This window comes from Lycorma delicatula, chromosome 6 (genome assembly GCF_047948215.1).
Source record: "Lycorma delicatula isolate Av1 chromosome 6, ASM4794821v1, whole genome shotgun sequence".
Classification (NCBI taxonomy): Eukaryota; Metazoa; Arthropoda; class Insecta; order Hemiptera; family Fulgoridae; genus Lycorma; species Lycorma delicatula.
The window spans coordinates 68,617,978-68,638,818 of NC_134460.1; the positions used below are offsets into that span (position 1 = coordinate 68,617,978).

Below are 20,841 nucleotides of genomic sequence, written 5' to 3' on the forward strand. Positions count from 1 at the left end.
TTTTAACATCCATAGAATGGCCACAAAATCCCTTTTCATACAAAGAAATAAAGATGAATTGTTTGCCATTAGTTTAATATTTTTACACACAAAACTTATTTTAAATTGCATCTGAATGTGCACCTCCATTGTTCGCATACAGCTTTATCAGTTGCCAACTGTGTAGATGTTCTCTTCAAGATGAATAATCAAAGTCATAGGATCCTGTTTAAACATCAAGCAGTCTGTGACAGCAGTTTTCAACTCAACATCCCTTAGTCACAAATGGGAGATTTTTTTTGATTATGACTCAAAGGGAGTTGTCACAGGTTGTTAAGTTTGGGCTTCTAGGTGGCCATTGATTTAAAGAGCCTATGCCACTCCATCTGCCTTCAAAATATTCTGTTAAAAACCAACTAAGGACAATTAGCTGAAGATCAATCTTGCTGTAAAATGGCAGTTAATTCCATACCAATCAACTGAAACTGAGGAATAAAATAATTATCAATCATATTAAGGTATGAAATGCTGTTAACACTTCCTTCAAAAAAGTGTGTTGCATTAGACAGTGGTCTTATTAGATATCGCTATTCACATCATTATATGTGGTGGGTGATTTCTCATAAAAGTACCGATTTTCTTTACACCAAAAATGCATGTTCTGATACATATTCAGGTAAATGACACACTTGTCAGAAAAGAAAACTGGTTCCAGTGATTAAAAATTGGGAAAATGTCTCATAAGAACTTTGCAACAAGTTCCCTTAAAGCCATGTGTCAACCAGAAAGCCCATTAATACAAGTAGACAAAGAAATTAAACCCAAGATCCTTTTTACATTAGTTTCTGAAGTGTTGAACAGTGAATATTTAGTTCTGAAGACCTTTTCTCAATTGCCTAAGAGAAGATTGTAAACAGGATTCCTCAACATCAGAATTACTCAATTAACTGGAAGAAGATACAGATTGTTCAAATCAAGGACTGATCTGGTGGAAAAGGATTTTTCTTCCTACTTTCAGAGTGTTATTACTGAGAGAAGTTTCAAACAAAAAGACTGAATGAATCTGTCTCTAATATTTTTAAGTTTTAATTTCCATTTATATGCTTGTATATTCAAATACTAAAAAAGAGCTTTCTTCAATTAAATATTTCATGTGTTTGTCATTTTAAATTAACACTGCATAAATCAAAATTCCACTGAACAAGTAATACAATAACATCAACTTCTAAAAAACCCAGTTTGTTAAGTAAATGAAGGTAGGTGATTAACCTTTACAATCATCTGATGACATAGTGTTATCTATTTGTATGTTATATCATTGAATGGGACTTTGTGGCCACTCTGCAGAAGACAAATCTTTGGACTGATTTTCATTAATGGCAGCATTTTTAAATTTTTATTCATTTTTAAATCTTAACGAAGTTAGACTTTTACATCTATTTTGTAGTATCAGAGACACCTCTCAATTAAAAATAAAGACCCCATGATTCCGTTATGATCAATAATAAAAGTAATTTTTTTTAATGTACGTTGTTTGTCATGTAGAACTACTTTTTTCAAAATAAAAAGAACAAAATGATATATAATATTCTTTTTCCTGAGTACTGTTTATATCATACCAATCTACAATATGATTATCAGTAACATTTTACAATAGTTCTATCAGTTGCCTGCAATAAGGTATGCATTTAAGGTTTATTTTGTGGAAATAAAGTTATTTTACAAATTTAAAAAAAATGTGATTTCCATTTACTAAATACCTTTTGTATGCATTAAAAAAAAAAAATAATTTTTATGAAAAAAATATTAATTTAATTTTTAAAAAAATAATAAATTAAATTACAGGGCGTTATTTTTAATTTAATTTTTTTTTATGATTAATTCATCACATAAGCTCAAAATTTGTATTATGGAAATTTTGCTTTGCATGAAAAATTCCATGCTTGACTGGGATTTGAACCAGGGACCTTTTGATGAAAGGCCAAGACACTACCACTCTGCCATGGAGACCAGTGATCTCTGTGGTGGTGATCTAGTCGCTGGTAATGCTAACTAAATTATTAAGACTGTAACTGATCTTTATTATTAAGTCCTTATATACTTGCTTTATATAAAATATAAAGTACTTTTAGAAGTAAATAAAGTCCATATAGTATTTTTTTTTATGGCCTCATTAGACCACTGTAGTAATTTATTTTGGTCTTCGATTTGTTTATTAATTTTGTGATTTTTAAGTTTTCTTGATTCCCAATATTTTTTCATCCTATTACATCTTTTTTTTATTTCAGGCTCTGAAAAACCTTCTTGATCAATCCAGATTTGTTTATATAAAATTATAATTATGATTTTTATTCACTTTTGTCTTAATGTAGTCAGACTTATAAAAATAAAATATTTAATTTTATTTTTATATAATATAAAGATTAAGTTTTTCCAAGGAAAAAAAGAAAATCTCCAGCAGATGTTTTTATTATATGTCGTTTTTTTTTATTCTTCTATGAGAAAAAAGAATGCAACAAATGTTAAATTAACATTAAGTTTTTTTTTACTGATTAAATGGATATGTGCATTACAATTTAATAAAACTGTAATAATTTTAGATTTTCAGTTTTAATTCACTCATGAAAACAATATTATCAAAAAAGCCATTGCCAACAACATGTTTACATTTCACAGTAATATCCATTTGATCTTCAATGAGTGTCTGTGGAGTAAAAATGTCACAGCTGAGGATATTGTATTAGGGATATTCTAACCAGACCCAGATGATGTATTTAGTAAATCCTATAAGCTACAAATACCATATCCTAAAAATGTTCACAGCATGTGTTTTGCATTAATGTACAAGGTGTGTCCATAAAGTAACGAGAATTTTGGTTTTTGGAAAAAATCTTATTTATTCGTCTACATTAATGTTATCCCCTTCAAAATAGTCCATATTAGATATTATATATTTATGCCAGTGCTTTTTCCAATCCCCAAAATACTTCTGGAACTCGATCTTTGGAATAGTGTTTAGTTCTTTCAGCAATTCGCTTTTAATCTCATCTATTCTTGTAAAACAACGCCCCTTTAAGGTTCTCTTTATTTCTGGGCGTTTTTTTGCATTGCTTCACGCGAACAGCATTGAACCTGTAGGTAATACTCCTTATTGATCATTTGACCTTCTGGCAAGAACTCATGATACACTATACCATTAAAATCGAAGAACACGGTAGTCATAACCTTCACATTCGATTGTACTTATTGAGCTTTTTTCAGTCTTGGTAAACCAGAATGCCTCCACTGAGACGATTGAGCCTTAGTTTTGATTCATATCCATAAACCCATATTTCATCACCTGTTATGTCACATTTCAGTAGTTCTGCATCGTTGTTGACTTCATTTAGCGACTCCTGAGCAACTTCCATTCGCCACTGTTTTTGTTCAAAATTCAACAATTTTGGAACAAATTTTGCTGTCACATGTCTCATACCCAAAACATCTAAAAAAATTTCATGGCATGAGCCAGTTGATATCCCAACATCATCAGCAACTTCTCTGACTGTGATTCAGTGATCATTCATAATCATTTCTTTCATTTTTTCCACATTTTCATCGGTTGTTGATGTGCTGGGGCATTCATCATCATCAACGTCTTCATGTCCTTCTTGGAAATGCTTATACCAATAATCCCTTGTTTTACTCATAGCAGAATCACCAAAAACAATATTTAACATTTTTAAAACATTGCTATACTTTATTCCAGTCTTATACCAAAATTTAATTCAAAGTCTCTGATTCATTATTTATACAAAAAAAAAATCGCCAATCATACCAAAACATGTATTATCCTTTTGACAGCTGACAACAGACTAAACATCCAGTATGACTAAAAATGTACAGATACTTTTCAGACATGTTTACCAATACAACAACAAAAAATCCTGAGAATCACACTAATACAACTCGTGAAATTTCAAAATTCTCATTATCTTTTGAACACACCTTGTAGGTATGTAACTCGGATATCACCAGAACTGGACAGCTAATATCACAGGACTTATTAGAAAATAACTAACAAATTCTGCAAGGAAAATCCTGTTAAGATATCCATAAACTATTCTAAGGATATTCTTATGCTGCTGAGTGATATAATAAATAGAATATGATAGGAAAATATATGTCTAAAATAAATAAAAAATTGTAACATTCTGTAAAATTATTTATTATAAAATTACTGACCCAGTATACAATAATTTTTTTCTGTGCATCTAATTTTACACAATATAGGGTTACTTTAAAAGACGTAACAACAAGAAGTAACATTTTTTAACCCGTTAAAAAAGTTAACAGTTATTTATTGTAAAATTTATATTATAAAAAAATTAATTAACAACCATTAGATAGTAAAAAAAAAGTCAGCTAATTATAAATTTAATTTATATATAAGCCTTGTTAAGAATTATCTCTAGTTGCTTAACTCATTCACTAATTAAACATAAAAAAAAAAATTAATTGAATGAAGTTCATTTAAATTTATATAATATGATAAGTAAAACTCTGAGCACTTTATTCTTAAAGACTCAAGTTATATACTTATAACATTGTACACTGCTAATATATACAAATATTAATTACTGTAAATCCTTGAAAATTATGAAGAGTAGATAAATAACTAATACATAATTAAAGCAAGTCTAATTATTTAAATAAAAATAGAAAATAACTGACAAGGAGTAACTTCATTTATAACTTACATGTTACAATTTTACATTAAATAAATATTTAGCCCACCGGGCTGGTCTGATGGTTAACTCATTGCAAATCAGTTGTTTAACAATCGATTTTCAAAGTCGAAGGTTCTCAGGTTCAAATCCTGGTAAAAGATGTTGCTTTTACATGGATTTGAAAACAAGACAGTGAATAACACATGGTGTGGGATTCAATTAAACACATAACTCAGGAATGGTTGGCCTGGGTCTGTACAAGACTACATCTCATTTACATGTCATACATATCATCATCCTCATCTCATTGGGTCGTGCGGGGGGTCGCTTATTATTCACTAGTTGAATATATTGCAATGGACACATTAGGAAAATAAATAAAAAAATAAAAATAAGATTTATAAAATGGTAACAATTTATTTTAAAATTAAATATACCTGTATATACATAAATTACAGTAATATCCTATGGAAACTTAACATATCTAACAGAAAATATGGGATATGACAATATTAGACACTTTATTCAAATTTTGTGATAATACATTTTTAAAATCAGAGAAGATACAGTTCATTTGATGTACATGGGGATAATATTCAATAGTACACGTTTGACTTATCTATATTTTACCTCAACTCGTAAACCATTGCTTATAAATAAATGATAATTAAAACAAAAACAATTTACAATTTAAACAAAAATAAAAACATTTTTAATAGCTTTTTTTAAAACTATTTCTTTGATATATCTTTGGGTCTGGCAGACTGGAAATTCCCAACAACCATATAATATATGAAATATGTATGTATTTTATTAATTAATATCTTCCACTTGACATTACATTTCAAACCATAATTTTTTCAAAATTAAATATTCCATTTAATTTTTTTTTTCAATTTTGAATGAGCAATTCAAATACGCAATTATTTAAACATGAAAATCAAATTTTATATTTATAAATTAAGCAGTTCAGGTGTAATTAATTGCAAAATAGCTAACACATACACACACTGTGACAAGACAAGGATATATAAAAACAAAATGTTAATGATATAATTAACTGAAATGTATACATAAAATTCAAATATGTATTAGGGTTCTAAAATGCCAAAAAAATATTAACATTTAATAATATTAATAGTAAATATTATGAATATAAATCAACAATTTGGTATATATTATAATTAACAAACAGCTTATTAGAACAGATGTTTTAATAATAAAACTTATTTTGTAAGGTGATAGTAATGAATTTTTATCTAAAAATTTTTATTAATTTGTTTTAAATAACATGATTTCATTCTGTAAATATCTTATCTGAAAAAAAAAATACTTGGAAAACATTTTACTTATAAGCATAAAATAATTTTTGGCTCACTTCAACTTTTTTATAATCTTTTTTTTTTTTATTAATTACTTTAAACACCCTAAACCTTTGGTCTTTTGGAAAGAAAGTCAATCTTTTGAAATAGATGATTGGTTTAAAAATAAACAAGGCACCATGAAACCAGCAGATAATAATATAAACAGCTTAGATCAATAAACTCTGTGAATATTCTTATTCATTTAATGGAATTTTTGATGACCACTATTAAAAAAAAGTCTCCAGAAATGACAAAAAAAATAGTCAATAGATGCAACATTTTTACTGGACTAACTCATGAATACGAAAAACTTTCTACAAAACTCTTTCTAAAAAATGAATTTCTACAAGAAATTAAAAAAATTCTACAAAACATTTGTCAGAGGAAAAATGTTAACTTTAAATAGAAATAAAAAATATTATCTTCTTTATACTTGTTACTAAGATTTACATTTTATACTTTAGATTTGATGTTTTACATGCAGTAACATAAATTCAAGGTAAAGAATCTTTACATATAAGTCTAAAAAGAAGGGTTATTTAATCTTAATAATTTACATTTATTAAGTAAAGTAAAATAAAAATATAAATATTGCATACTGTAATGAAAAAAAAAATTATGGATGAATTGCACCAGATTTCTTATCTTGTTTATATATTAGAAAAAAATATTTTATACTCATAATAAATCTTAAAAATTGACAAATAATATTTCTCTAGAGTCTATTCTCCTTTTACCAAAACCGATTACGATTAAAAAAGGAGGCATAGAAATAATTACATGGACAGTTTTTTAAAAAACATTTAACAGAACTTAGTGTTCATTATTTAAATTATTAACTCTAAGTATGCATACATTTATCCCACAATAATGTTTAAAGAATAAACAATAAATGATAATTATGAAGTATACTATTGTAAAAATATGCAGTCATATACAGCATTACACAACAAACTGATACAAGCAAGTTGATATAGAAAAAATTATAATAAAAAACTAAAATTTAACGTGAAAAATAAAACATACACTTATATGTTTAATGTGATTTATCGTACCTAGATAAAATGAAAATAATAATAAAGAAAAAGAATAATATTGCAGTAGAAAGTACCTAAAATGAAAAGGAATTAAATATACATAAATGATACAATATTTTAAAAATAGTATATTAACTAAACTGAATTCCATCAGCAAATCTATATTAATAATTTTGGTAAAGAATGATATTCTCAATCTCATATTCTGAAATTAATGTGCAGAAATGAATGAGCAACAAACATCAGATATATTAGGTCTATCCATAAAGAAACTGAACTTGGAAAAAAGAACCAAAATACTGTGAAGTGAAGTTCTTGGTACTCTTATACATAATCCACTGATTTTTTCTCATTTTAAACATTACGGTAGTTTGAATGAGGTTATGTTGTATTGACAGAAATTATATTACGTAGAATATTAATTTTGTTTTAAATTAAAGAAAAGTATTGCTGAGAATTTCAAAATTATGAGAGAAATGTATAAAGCTTTATAAAATGTTATAAAGTGTTTAATCATTTCAAATTATGCAATTTAAAGACATTGCAAACTGATGGCCATCAATATCTACCAATATGATCACGTTAAAAAAGTTGGAATTTTTAAGAGTATATCTTGATTTTTTTAAAAACTCAGCATGTACTGCATTACACCAAAATCTGAGGAACATCTATACTGACCAATCAAAAAAAAAAATGTACAACTATCAGTCAGGAGTTTATGGATTAGTTGAATAATGGAAATATTCTGAAAAATCCCATAACACCTGATAAGGTACGAATATATCATTACCAAAGCACAACTGTAAAATAAATTGTTATAGTTGTGAAAATTAAAAAGAGGCCAAATTAAAAAAAAAAAAAGATGAAATCACTCTGACATCAAGGTTGTATTAATTTTCTTTTTATTCATTAAATTTATAATGCAAGGCCAAACAATTATTAAATAATTTTGTTTGAAGGCATTGTTATATATGAAAGAGGTAGTAAGAAAGATGATCTTAGAAGCACGGGCCAGCAATTTAGTCACTGCAACATGAAAACAAACCAGCTCACATAATTTTCCTTATTATGATTTTGGTATCCCTACTGTTGACTCCTGAAGATATTTTCTTGTTTAAAAAGCTATACCTGATTTAGAATAGTTATTGCTTTTAAACAAGTGAGAGAATAAGAACCAATGTGCTGTGAATAAGAGGGATCAATGAGAAAAAAGAATATAACTCATTTCTGATCTACTTTCTGATTGATAAACAGGATTAAAAAAACAGACTAACAATGGAAAACTGTACAATAATTGCACAGGGTAATCACTGAAAAGGACAAATCAGAATAATATGCAAAGTACACTTTTTTTTAAAACAAATATCGCCTTTTTAAGGACAGCCTCTTACAAGGTTAAATAAATTTAACTAAATCTCCTATGATGAAATTAAGAATATTAAAATTGTAAAGTAATAGCATTAAAACATTAGTTTCTTTATCTAGAAATTATATAAAAATAGACATGATTAGTAATACTAATGGAAAAAATCCATTAGACTTCAACAAGTCAGTTTATCTGTTTGTGACTAATAAAACTCCAAATGACCTGTTGTAAATCAAAGACTCACTGTTTAATATTTTTAAAAGTGGTAGAATTTCTATATATATATATATATACTTTTTCGTATATATCTATACATATATATATATATATATATATACGTAAAAGTAAGCTATTAACCAAAAAGTTGATTTCCCCTACACCAGCTACACTAAGTCTTGGCAGCATAACTACAGTGTATTAAATCATAAATTTAGAGATGATGGTGTTTCCCTAATAAACATCAGATTATGATTTATGCACTGACAGGATGAAAATGTACAATGAAATAAATATAGCTCTATAATACAATGATTATAATAAATTAATAGTGTGCTTCAATGTAATTTCAATCTTTAATTTTTTTTGGACAATACATAAATAATTTTTTTACACCATACTGAAACAAACATTATTCATATCAAATAATGTAAAAATTTTTCCTGAGTTTATAATGATTTCTCTGAGAGTAATGATGTTAATCACATAGCCAATCCCTCCAGTGAAGAGAATGAAATTATCATTTGTATCAATTAATATTGCCTGAATTTCAGTAGGCATGGTACACTAATGTGGAACAGTATATTTGATTAAGTAAAGATAGATTGTGAAACCAGATCACTCCTTAATTTTTGAACCGAACTCAGTATGGGATGTTTGTTATTCCTGTAATGGCTGTGCCATTTTCACAATTTTCTTGTATCTCATTATTACGTAGCCTGCAACAACTGGTTACAGCATCTAACAGTCGATGTAGAAGTTTAATGATAATGAGCACCTGAGAAAAATAAGCCAATAAAATTGCTTTAAGCAAATTATTAAAAAAAAAAAATCACATTAGTTTAGTAAAAAATTAATAATTCTTGTAAAATTTCTAACTTACAGCTTCACATTTTTGTACACCAAATATAAACCAGTTGGCCTAATATGAACAATCATATCAGGGAAAGAAAAAGTAGGCAAATAAATTACTCAAACATATAAAAATGATATACCACTGGTCCAATGAATAAGTTGTGTAGAAAAATAATTTTTTCCTACTTATAACATAACAAAAATTATTTAAAATTATATCAAATTTAATAGAAACTTCCTGGTACATGGGTCCTATAATGATCAGTAAGATGATGTCTATGTTTAAACATTCTTGTACAAAAGACGCACTTAAATTGAGGGAATACACCACACTCTAATCGTAAATGACGTTTTAAATTACACTTATGATAGTAGAGACGACCACATTTTATGCATGGAAATGGAGGTCCATTGTCACTCACATGTTCTGCATCACTTTTGGCTGAAAAGAAAAAAAAAAATCATTAAAGATAATGATAGTTAAAAAAAAAGTAGTCATTTACTACAGAAAACACACTTTATAATATTAAAAGAAGAAATTTCTTATCAGTCAATTACTCTCACAAAATTCTAAATTTAGAGGTTACTGTTTTACAATATTGTTAGAAATACCGTGCATGCAATTTTACAGACATGAAGAGTTAAATGCCATTTATGAATATACATTTTATTACACTTATACAATTTATATAATTCTAAAATAATCTTGTATTTTAACCACATGAAAAGAATGAAAAAAGTGTAAAAAAGTTTTTTTCTGGAAAAAAAAATTTAAGTATATTAATTTAAATTCAATTATGCAAATAACTGACAAATATTTAATATTTAAAAGAAAAGGAGTAAATTACTGATTATGTGAAGAGATCCTTTACATTCTGTATAAGGTAGGATCCATGGAATATGGAATATATTATAAGTTATATCAGTAGAAATAATTATTAAATACCTAGACTTAAAATCATTTTATATTATGGAATCTAATTCCATATTTGGTATAAAATGAAGGGAAAAGAAAATTCAAAAATCAAATCAGCTGTGGTATTCTATTCTCCACTGTTCCAAGTTGGCCAATATTTAATTTTCTAAAAAAAAATATAAGTCTTGCCAAGATTCAAGCAGCTATGGCAGCTTGTGTAAATCTGCCATGAAGCCAAGGTGAATGATTGAGGTATCTAGAAATGTACCTGAAATGAAGAAGGTATTTAATTAAAATTTTTTTTTTTTGAAAATGATAAATGTATGATTATGAATATGAAAATAAGTTTGCATTAATGCTTATTATTTTTCATTTGTTGATATACTACCATTTCCTAATACTATTATAACTGTAAGTGCAAGTTAAATTTAGTCTGTTACTGCAATAACCATACACAGTTTGACATTTAGTTCAAATGGACAAACATCCTATTTATTTTATTACTACGCTCAAAATTCATCTATTCTTGCACAAAAAGAGCCAAACTTGATTGAAAGGAATACTAGAACCTGAATAAATGATCTCTAATCATATCTAATGTAAGGGGAAAAAGATTTTCCAATACTTTACCATTAACTTCCCTCTCCTCCATAGATTAATTATTAAGTTATAATTTTATTACTTGCTCTAAACATTTAAAACACAGTAAACATTTAAAATTACAAAAATCCTTTTTGAAAATTTAGGTTAGGTTTTTAGGTTTAAGTTTTAGATTTAAAAAAATATATAATGTTTAATATATTTTTAAATTCTCAAATTTAATAATTCTATGATAACAATAGTACCTAAAACCAGATCTCTTAGTTCACTGTTTCATCATTCCTACTATCTGTTTTCAACTATCATCCACCCGTTATTAAAGAAAAAAAATTAACTTTATTTATGAATTTTTATAGTTTATACAACACTGATGTTAATTTAAACAGAATTCAAAATGTTGAAAATTGTAGTCAAGAAAGAGCCCTCATTAATTATTAACTACTTAATAAGAATATTATAATCAAAACAAACATTCAGGTAAAGTAAAAATTAAAACTTTAGGAGACAATGACAATGAAACAGTGGTTGTGTTTTTGGAACAAATCTAAACAAAAAAAGAATAACATCTAAAAGGATTGAGACACAAGGATCTTGAAATTTGTATTAAATGGGTGGAACAGATTGGTCTAGTTGCACATCTTTCATCATGCAGTGGTTAAGTATTTTTAATTTTATTTTTACATCTTACACAGACATTTATCTTTCATAATGCATGTAGGGATCTAATGTCATGACAATAAGTTGTTTGTATTGGCTATTGCTAAGAGGTTAATAAGATTTTAAAAAAAAAACAGGTTTTTTAGTCTTTTTGAGGAAATTATGCCATCACAGTTTAATGAATTTCAGTATGACCTTTCATATAAACATTTATTCAAAGCTCAGTACTTTCTTTTTTAAATTTTTTTTTAACAGTAAAGAACAAACAATTACAAGTAGACTTAATCTTCTTATATCATAGTTATGCATTATATTAATCCACCTACTTCACAAGAACCTGCAAAATTAAACAAAAAAAACAGCATGAGTGATCCAAGTTTCAGAGCACAATCCAAATAATTATGTCAATACAAATAAAGCAAAAACAATAAATCATAAAATATTAAATTTAGAAGCTTGAATAAGTTTCTACATTTAAATATTTTATTTAGTAATATATTTTTTTTTATAAATTATTTTTAAACTTGTCAAAATGATTAAAGAAAATAAGACAAAAGTAGGGATTACTTAGCTGCTCCAAACTAGATAAATTAACTTATTTTGACATCTTATTTAATAACAATTTGTTAAACAGTGACAATTGAATGTTGTCCTTGAATTTACATTAATTAATTAGAATGTGGAAGCATATCTAAAATTAATTTAAATAGCCAACATTACTATTATCAGTTTTCTTTTCCTAGAAATGTACATCAATTAATGGTAAAATATACAACATACTTAGACATGTGCCCAAATAGATGTTAAGTAGCTGAAAAAATGTTCTTTCTTTAATAACTTTACACACTATCAAGTAAACAGTGAGCTATTAAATATCTTAAATGAGACTGCAACAATCACTGTTTAGTTTTAGCAATCTGTAAGAACCAATTTCTTAACTACAAGTTTGGATGTTTGTGATAAATTAAACCAAACAAATGATTCCGTTAAAATTTGAAGGTTTTTATGCACAATTTTAAAAATAGTTCAACTTCTGGATCAGTTTTTAATCCCAATGAATGCTCTTTATTTTATGATTTAAGTAATAATCCTACCGTTTTCATTCAGATTTGTTTTTTTATGTTAAAAATAAGTCAAACCCAATTAAACTTTTCATATACATACACACGAAGTTATAAAACCAGAAGTTGAGAAACAAAGAAATAGTGAAAATGCATTATAGAAATATCATTACAACTACATTTCAGAGGATTATGAGCTAAAAAATTGAGCTTATTCATACTCAAGATGTCCAAAATTATGAACATAAAAGTATTTTAATTTTCCATCACGCTATAGTTAACAAAAAACATATTACTCAAATTACAAGCTTTTACTTTTTTTATTAGTTTTAATCATAAATAAAAAATTATTTACACTTAAATACTGACATGAAAAGAGTATATTGTATATATCTTTTAAATAAAAATAGAGAGATAACTTTCTTTTTTGTTCAACAACGTTTTTCTTCTAACTAAAATAACAACTATTCTATAACAATCATATAATATTTTAATGAATACTTACAAATTCCAAATAAAGTAATCACTAAAATAAACACACACACACACACATATATATATATATATATATATATATATATATGTTTATTATTAGGGACATTAAATAGAAACAGGGTGTGAAAAATAAACACCTTATTTAAAAATAAAATTTATTCTAGTCAGTCATTGAAAACAGCATATTAAAGAGAAAAAATACATTATTTATATTTTCTTTACTTTAAATAATTAGTAATCTTATGAAATATACATAACACATGTTATACATAAGATCAATATACACATTTATAAATATATTCAAAAGTAATAATAAAAAACTGGTTTTTATGGTCATACTTTTACAGTCTTTTTGTTCAGTGATAAAAAAAAAATCACTGCTCATATTAAAATATTATTTAATATAATGATAAAATAAATATGTAATAATAATGACAATAACAGTAACAATAATTATTATAATAAAAAACAGTTTTATAAAATAAAGAAAATAATTCAATACAATCTCATCATAACATTATTAAATAAACCAAAACATGACAAAAAAGGACATTAATAACTAACCCAACAAAAATATTAAAAAATTATATTATTGACAAATTTATGTAATAAAATTTTATAAAGGAAGAAATTTTAAATATTTTATAATTAATTAATTACCAAACTCACATTTATTTTATTTTTTAATTGTGAACAGAAAGATATAATAATATATGTAAGCTAACATTTCTTATCACATTAATCAGATTATTTTCAAAAATTCATTAAAAGATTTTCAAAAATATGAAAAATTATTTAAGATATTGTAATACTGTATGGTAACGCTGAATTAACAGCTTTTAAAGCTGTTTATTTATATATTTCTTTAAATATTAATAACAATTAATAAATAAATTTCTAGAAATATATATATATATATATATATTAAGATTCATATTATTCCTCTGTACTGATAAATTTTATTTTAAGTTCTATTAATATAAACCATCTTGAACATTATAGAAATTACAAAAATGATAAATCAGGTTTATCTAATATGGCAAAACATCTAATAAAAATAAACATTTATTAGAGATTAATAAAGATGACTTAAAATGAAATATATTAGAAAAATATTATATATATAAATACAAACAAAATTTAACTTTGATAAACCATTTGACAGTGTTTGGGGGGGGACAGTCTTATAAAAACTGCAACAGCGAGCAGCACTCCTATAATAAATTAACATGCAATTTTTATTATGCAATAACTAAATTATTTCAGTCATGACTAAGGAGGTGGAAACCAGCAAAAGTACTTCATGGTAAAATTAAGGTAAGATATGTCTTATCTCAATATTTTGTAGATGGTGGTGTATATTAATAGAATTAAAATATATATATATTTTTTTGTTCCTTAAGTCAATTCTTTTAAGAATCATATTTCTCTGTTCAAGTATATAAATTTAAAGAATTTGATCAATCTAAGTACAGAACAATAAATAAAGTAGGATGGCACTTACCTTATTTTATCATATATAAAAAAAGCGTATTTGCGAATTTCTCGCATCCTCAGTTGTAATCCATTTTTTTTAAATTGTTCATGTCAAATTACGTATTACACATAAATATAATCAAGAATAATAATTTTTTTTCTCTTTTTTATAAAATACAATAACAACTTTGTTAAAATTTTTTTAAATATAAATTATAAAAATCAATAATTAAAGTTAAAAATTAAAATTAAATATTTTTTAACATGAACAATCAAAAATTAAATAGAAATATGATGTCAATTGATAAAAATATTAAAATTAAAAATTAATTAAATAATAAATAAATAGTTTAAAATAGAATAAATATATGTGTGGTCTGTGGCTAGCCAGTGTTACATTACTGTACAGATCTGAAAAATATTGAATTATACATTTACAGAGTATGAGGATGACACAATTATAAAAGCTGCAGTAGATGGGAGTACTTTTTCAGACATTGTTAATGTATATTTCAATCTATTTCAAATCTGTACAGTACTTTAACATTGGCTAGCCAGATGTATATTTATTCTATTTTAGCTATTTATTTATTAATTAATTTTTAATTTTAATATTTCTATTTAATTTTAATTTTTAACTTTAATTATTGGTTTTTATAATTTATATTTTAAACAAAATTTTAACAAAGTTTTTATTCTATTTTATAAAAAACAGAAAAAAATTTTATTATTCTTGATAATGTTTATGTGTAATATGCAATTTGAAGTGAACAATTTAAAAAATGGATTAAAGCCGAGGATGCGAGAACTCGGGAAAATTTTTTTGCATATGCTAAAATAAGGTAAAAAGTCATCTTACTTTATTTGTTTTTCTGTACTTCGGCTTATCAAGTTCTTTAATATATATATACACTTAAAGTTATGTTTGAGAGTAGGGAATCTACATTACATTGAAAGTAGAATCTACATTCATGACAATTCAAACAATCTTGTATTATACCAGTTAATTCTTCTTTACAAATTTCCAATCTTACAAAAAAATGATTTTTAAAGTTTAAAAAAAGAGTTAACAGAATGTCAAATTATATATTTCAATAATAGACTTATAATCACACCTCATGATGAGAATTGTTTTTGAAACATGTCACCAAAAAAAAAAATCTCAAGACAGATTTAAATAAGTTTCTGTTAGGATTTTTTAATTTATACCTTGGAGAATATGAAAAGTTAAAAATTAAACATGAAGCCTCAATTAAATAGCAAAATATTAGAACTGTTAGTAAATTAAATACTTAAAATCTAATGTAACTAAAACAGGATAGCTTTTAAAAAATTTCTAATACTTTGATATGCTGAAGATTAAGAGACACTATATGGGAGCAGATACTAGACAATAAGAAAAGAAATTTGTATTGTGGGTTTAGAAGAAAATGCCAAAAAAAATGTGAAAAACAAGAATGAGGCAGTGTTGAAGAGAATCTATTAAAAAGAGATAAATTATTAAAGTCTTGTAAAATAGGACTATCTGAGAAAAATTATATCTATTGTTTCTATGGAGGAAATAGTAAAAGAAAGAAGAATTGTAGCATACAAGATACAGTGGATGACACCAAAGAAAAAAGAAACTGCTAATAGGATAAACTAAAAAAATGAAGGTGCTGTGAATATTAAAAAAAAAAAAAAATACGTACTCTCATTACTGTTTCAATTGCCGTAATAATTAGAAAATTGAATTTTTAAATATGAATGAAATCATTAAATACTAAAACAAAATATAATCAATAATTAACAAATAAAACAGATAGAAAATAAAACACTACATATACTGGTTAACTAGCCTTGAATAATTTAACTGAAAGGTACAAAATATGACAACACATTGCAAAAAAAAAAAATGGTTATTTTAATATATTAAATCACATAAAACAATACCAAATGTCAACTTCTGAATTATTTTGGTCATGATGACTAAAGGTCTTGAAATAATAAAAAAAAACTTTCAAAAGTAAATAACAATCCAATAACTTTCCAAAAAACATTTCATAAATCATATTATTTTTATTTGGAATTAAATTCCTCATAAATGACAAATAAATTAACTATTATTAGTTCAAGATAATTTACATCAGTCTAGTCTGCATTAACATTCTTATAAGTTAAACATTTAATTTATAAGAATTCTGTCCCACAATAATAAGACCTCGTTTACAAATTTATTAAATTTAAGTAGTAAATAACTTTGGTATTCATCAAAATAATTGTAGGTTCATAAGCAATAGAAATTTTTACTAATGTCTAACTATATCATAATTGTTTAAAAAAATTATTCTCACCAAACAGGAGTGTCCCACTGATCAATAAATTATAAATTTAGTACTAATCATGGCTAATTAATACAAAGAAGGTAGATTAATTCCAGGTGAATTAAATGTATAGTGTATAACTTTTTACTGTAGATTATTTTAAGTAGATGGGATTATCTCATCTTCATAATTTTAGAGGTACAAAACTACTCTCTGAACCATCTATGCTTTGTATTGCACCCTCAAAATACTGTCAAGATAGCATCAATTAATGTCCCAGTAGGATTTTCAAAATATCCTGAGATGTACCATGGAAAGTCTTATGATTATTACAAGGCTATTCCTAGGTTATAAAAATGTTGATCCTGGTTGTATTTGATAGATTTACCTACAGGAAGTAGGTATGGTAAATATTCCATGGGATGTTTTTGGTTAATATTTATAATCCTTAAAGACAGCATCTGGGATGAGATTAGGACATTTTGTTTAAAACTTGTTGCAGTTCCTTCTAAAAAGTATGGTTCATTAATGAAACTGAATTGAATTTCATACCTGGAAGAGTATTAGAAACAAAATTGTTTTTTAATTTATTACTATATTCTTTTAATAACATTAATAAGTATTAAAAAAAAAAAAAAATTAAATGCACTAACAGTTACAAACAATTATCACAAAACAACTATGTCCAAAAAATAATTAAATCTTTACATCCTTTATTACTTTTATTAAAAATGGTCAGTAATTCTATTAAATATTTCCTTCAGTCAAATAATTTCTTTATAACATTTTTATGAAAAGTACAGATATGGATATCTAAAAAGCCAAAATCTCATTTTTCTTTATTATAAACTACGTGAGGCTACGTAGGTTCAGTATACTATATTTAAGTTGTTTTTTTTAAATACAGTCTTTGGAAGATAAAATGGTAAAAAAATAACTATGTGAAAAGTAATTCATTAGGACTATCACCATAGAAGGGGTTTTTCTAGATGCAACTGCCTTTTAAATTTTAGTTTAATATAATTCAACTGCAATACAGTAAGTAATTTTTGTTAACTTTTTTTCTTATAAAAGTAAAGATTTTACTGATATATGGACTAATATAACATTTCAATATATAAATTTGCTTGCTTTTCAGGCCAGGTGATCACACATGAATATGAAAATAACATAAGAGTGTTTGTGTTATTTGTGAAACAACACACTTTTGTGTGTTGTTTCTTTTACCAGAGGTAAAAGATCAGAATTCATTTGCTATATAAAATTTAAGTGCTGAAAAAAACCTGTGCTTACATGCAAGTACTAGTACTGATTGCCTAAAAAAACTTTTGACTAATCTCTTGGAAAGTAATTTTTTTCTGAGAAATAATTATTAGTCTTTCTTAAAAATGGAATCTATAATTAAAAGAAAATAGTATGCAAAATTTTCATATTATGTAAAATAATAAATCATAAGTACAAACAGCACAGTTAAAAAAAACACACAAAAAACCAGTCACAGCTTATAAATTGCTGAGATATTTGCCACAAGTAAACAAAATCCATTAAGATTAACTAATTATACTTAAGTTAATTATCAACAATTTAACAAGTTCTATTTGCCATATAGATGTTTAATCACTAGAAAATCTTACATCAGCTATAAAAAATTATAATAAATTTTTATATTCCTAAAAAGTCTAAAAAGAATGGAATGTCAAAAAATAATAATTAAAAAATAGAATACAAAAAAAGTGGAAATGTTTATTGACCTTTTTAACTCATTTAAATCAATTAAAATCAAACTGATTTTAATTTACAGAAGTAAAAATTAAAAAATAATAAATGTTGCTCAAGCTCTTTGTTACATTGTCTACTTACCCATATCTAAAAATCTAAATGTAATTAATTTTGAGGATCATCAATGTTGCAACTATCAACAATTAAACAAAGTCCAGTAAGCCTAGAGGTTATGGGACAAGATATTCAATGTAGCCAGTTCCTTTTCAAAGTACTAACTGTTGCAATATTACATAAGTATTTAAAATATTAAACAAAAAATAAAAACTAATTAATAAGTAACTAGAGAACAATAAATAATACTAGAATCAACCAAAAATAAAAAAAAAAATTCAGTCGATGACGATGAGCGTTCAGGAAGACCATCAACAAGTACAACGCTGGAAAACATCGCAAAAGTGCAAGAGGCTATTGTTGCAGAACATAGGCAAACAACCCTGATGTTTGTGCAATCTTACAAATGTCATATGAGTCCGTGCAATGCATCTTGTCAGACAATTTGAACATGAGACGCATTGCTGCAAAATTCGTAACGAGACTGTTGAACAGCGACCAGAAACAAAATCATGTGGCTGTCTGTAGTGAATTGTGAAAATTCAGCGAAAAAATTCCCCACCCACCCTATTCGCCTGACCTTGCCCCATGCGACGTTTTTCTCTTTCCTAAAATAAAATTTCAATTGAAAGGCCGTAGTTTTAACACAATTGAGGAGATTCAGGAAGAAACTCAGAAGGTGCTTCGAACACTTACACCTGCAGACTTCCAGGGATGCATGGAATCATGGGAAAAACGATACAGTGATCACTGTATCAATGCCCAAGGGTATTACTTTGAAGGAGACAGTGGAAATTATAAGTTATGGTAAGCTATTTTATTTTTATGGTAAAATTCCCCCAACTTTTGGGTAGCACCTCATATATATTTAAATATACAGAATGTATCACGAAGTTCTCCCGGGACTTTCATAACCTATTATACTTGTGAAAATAAAGGAAAAAGTTCATATAAGCATGTGTCCTAAAATGCTTCATTTGCGAGTTACAGCTAGTGACTCTTGGATTTCAGGTACCTTCAACCTCAAATGAGGTTGAACTGAAATTTTTAGGATGTTAATTAAATGGTAGAATTACTGATTTCTTATGGTTTTTGACCTGAAAAATTAAATTAAATATGTCCCAGAACCATATATGCCTTAGTTTTTGAGAAATCTGGGGAGAAAACCAAAAAATTGGGGTAAAAAATCCTGTGTTTTATGTTTAACGTGCAATAATTTTGTTAAATGGGTAAGAAAAAACAACTTTTAAACAAAACTTGTAGAGAATTTAATTCTGAAAGAAAGTAAGGTGTAAGATAAGTTGAATAAAACAATGAAAGTTAGAAAAATTCAAATTTTTTTAGAAAAAGTATACTAGACCAAAGTGGATTATACATACCAGTTTATAATAAATGTTCAAAAATGAGCTCTCCATTTTTAACACACTTCTTGACGTGCTTCTGCACTGCTTTTGTTGTTATTTTTAGTTCTTCAGGGCTGTCCTTAAGTTGCTCAGCAGTATCCATGATGCAGACAATTAATTCCTCAAGAGAATGTAAGTTTGTTTTGTATACAATATTTTTTATCCATCCCCAGAAGCAAAAATCTAAAGGTGTTAGATCAGGCGATCTTGGTGGCCAGGAATGTGAACCTCCACAACCGATCCATTTCTCAAGGAAATGATGATGTAAGCAAGTGGAAACGACATAAGAGAAATGGGGAGGCATGCCATTGTGCTGGAAGTATACTTTGCATCTCAGCGCTAGAGGAACAGTTTAAAGCAGCTGCGGCAATTCTTCTTGAAAAGAGTGTAAGTTGACCTCAGCATTTAGGTGGCCAGGTAACACGAACAGTCTAAACAGCTGGTTGTGAAGAATACTGCACCACCATATATATTTTTTTTTTTTTTTGTCTTCAGTCATTTGACTGGTTTGATGCAGCTCTCCAAGATTCCCTATCTAGTGCTAGTCGTTTCATTTCAGTATACCCTCTAC

At 26.3% G+C, this 20,841-nt stretch overlaps 1 protein-coding gene across 1 annotated transcript in view; it reads right to left on the bottom strand.

The window, feature by feature from the left end:
* Positions 1 to 9,085: 9,085 nt before the first annotated feature.
* The window catches only part of LOC142327113 (uncharacterized), a 384,678-nt gene continuing 372,922 nt past the window's right edge, over positions 9,086 to 20,841 (bottom strand). Inside the window, exon 5 of the mRNA XM_075369985.1 lies at positions 9,086 to 9,968. Within this exon, the coding sequence (XP_075226100.1) occupies positions 9,751 to 9,968 (218 nt within the window). The 3' untranslated portion in view covers positions 9,086 to 9,750. The remainder of the gene's footprint in view (positions 9,969 to 20,841) is intronic.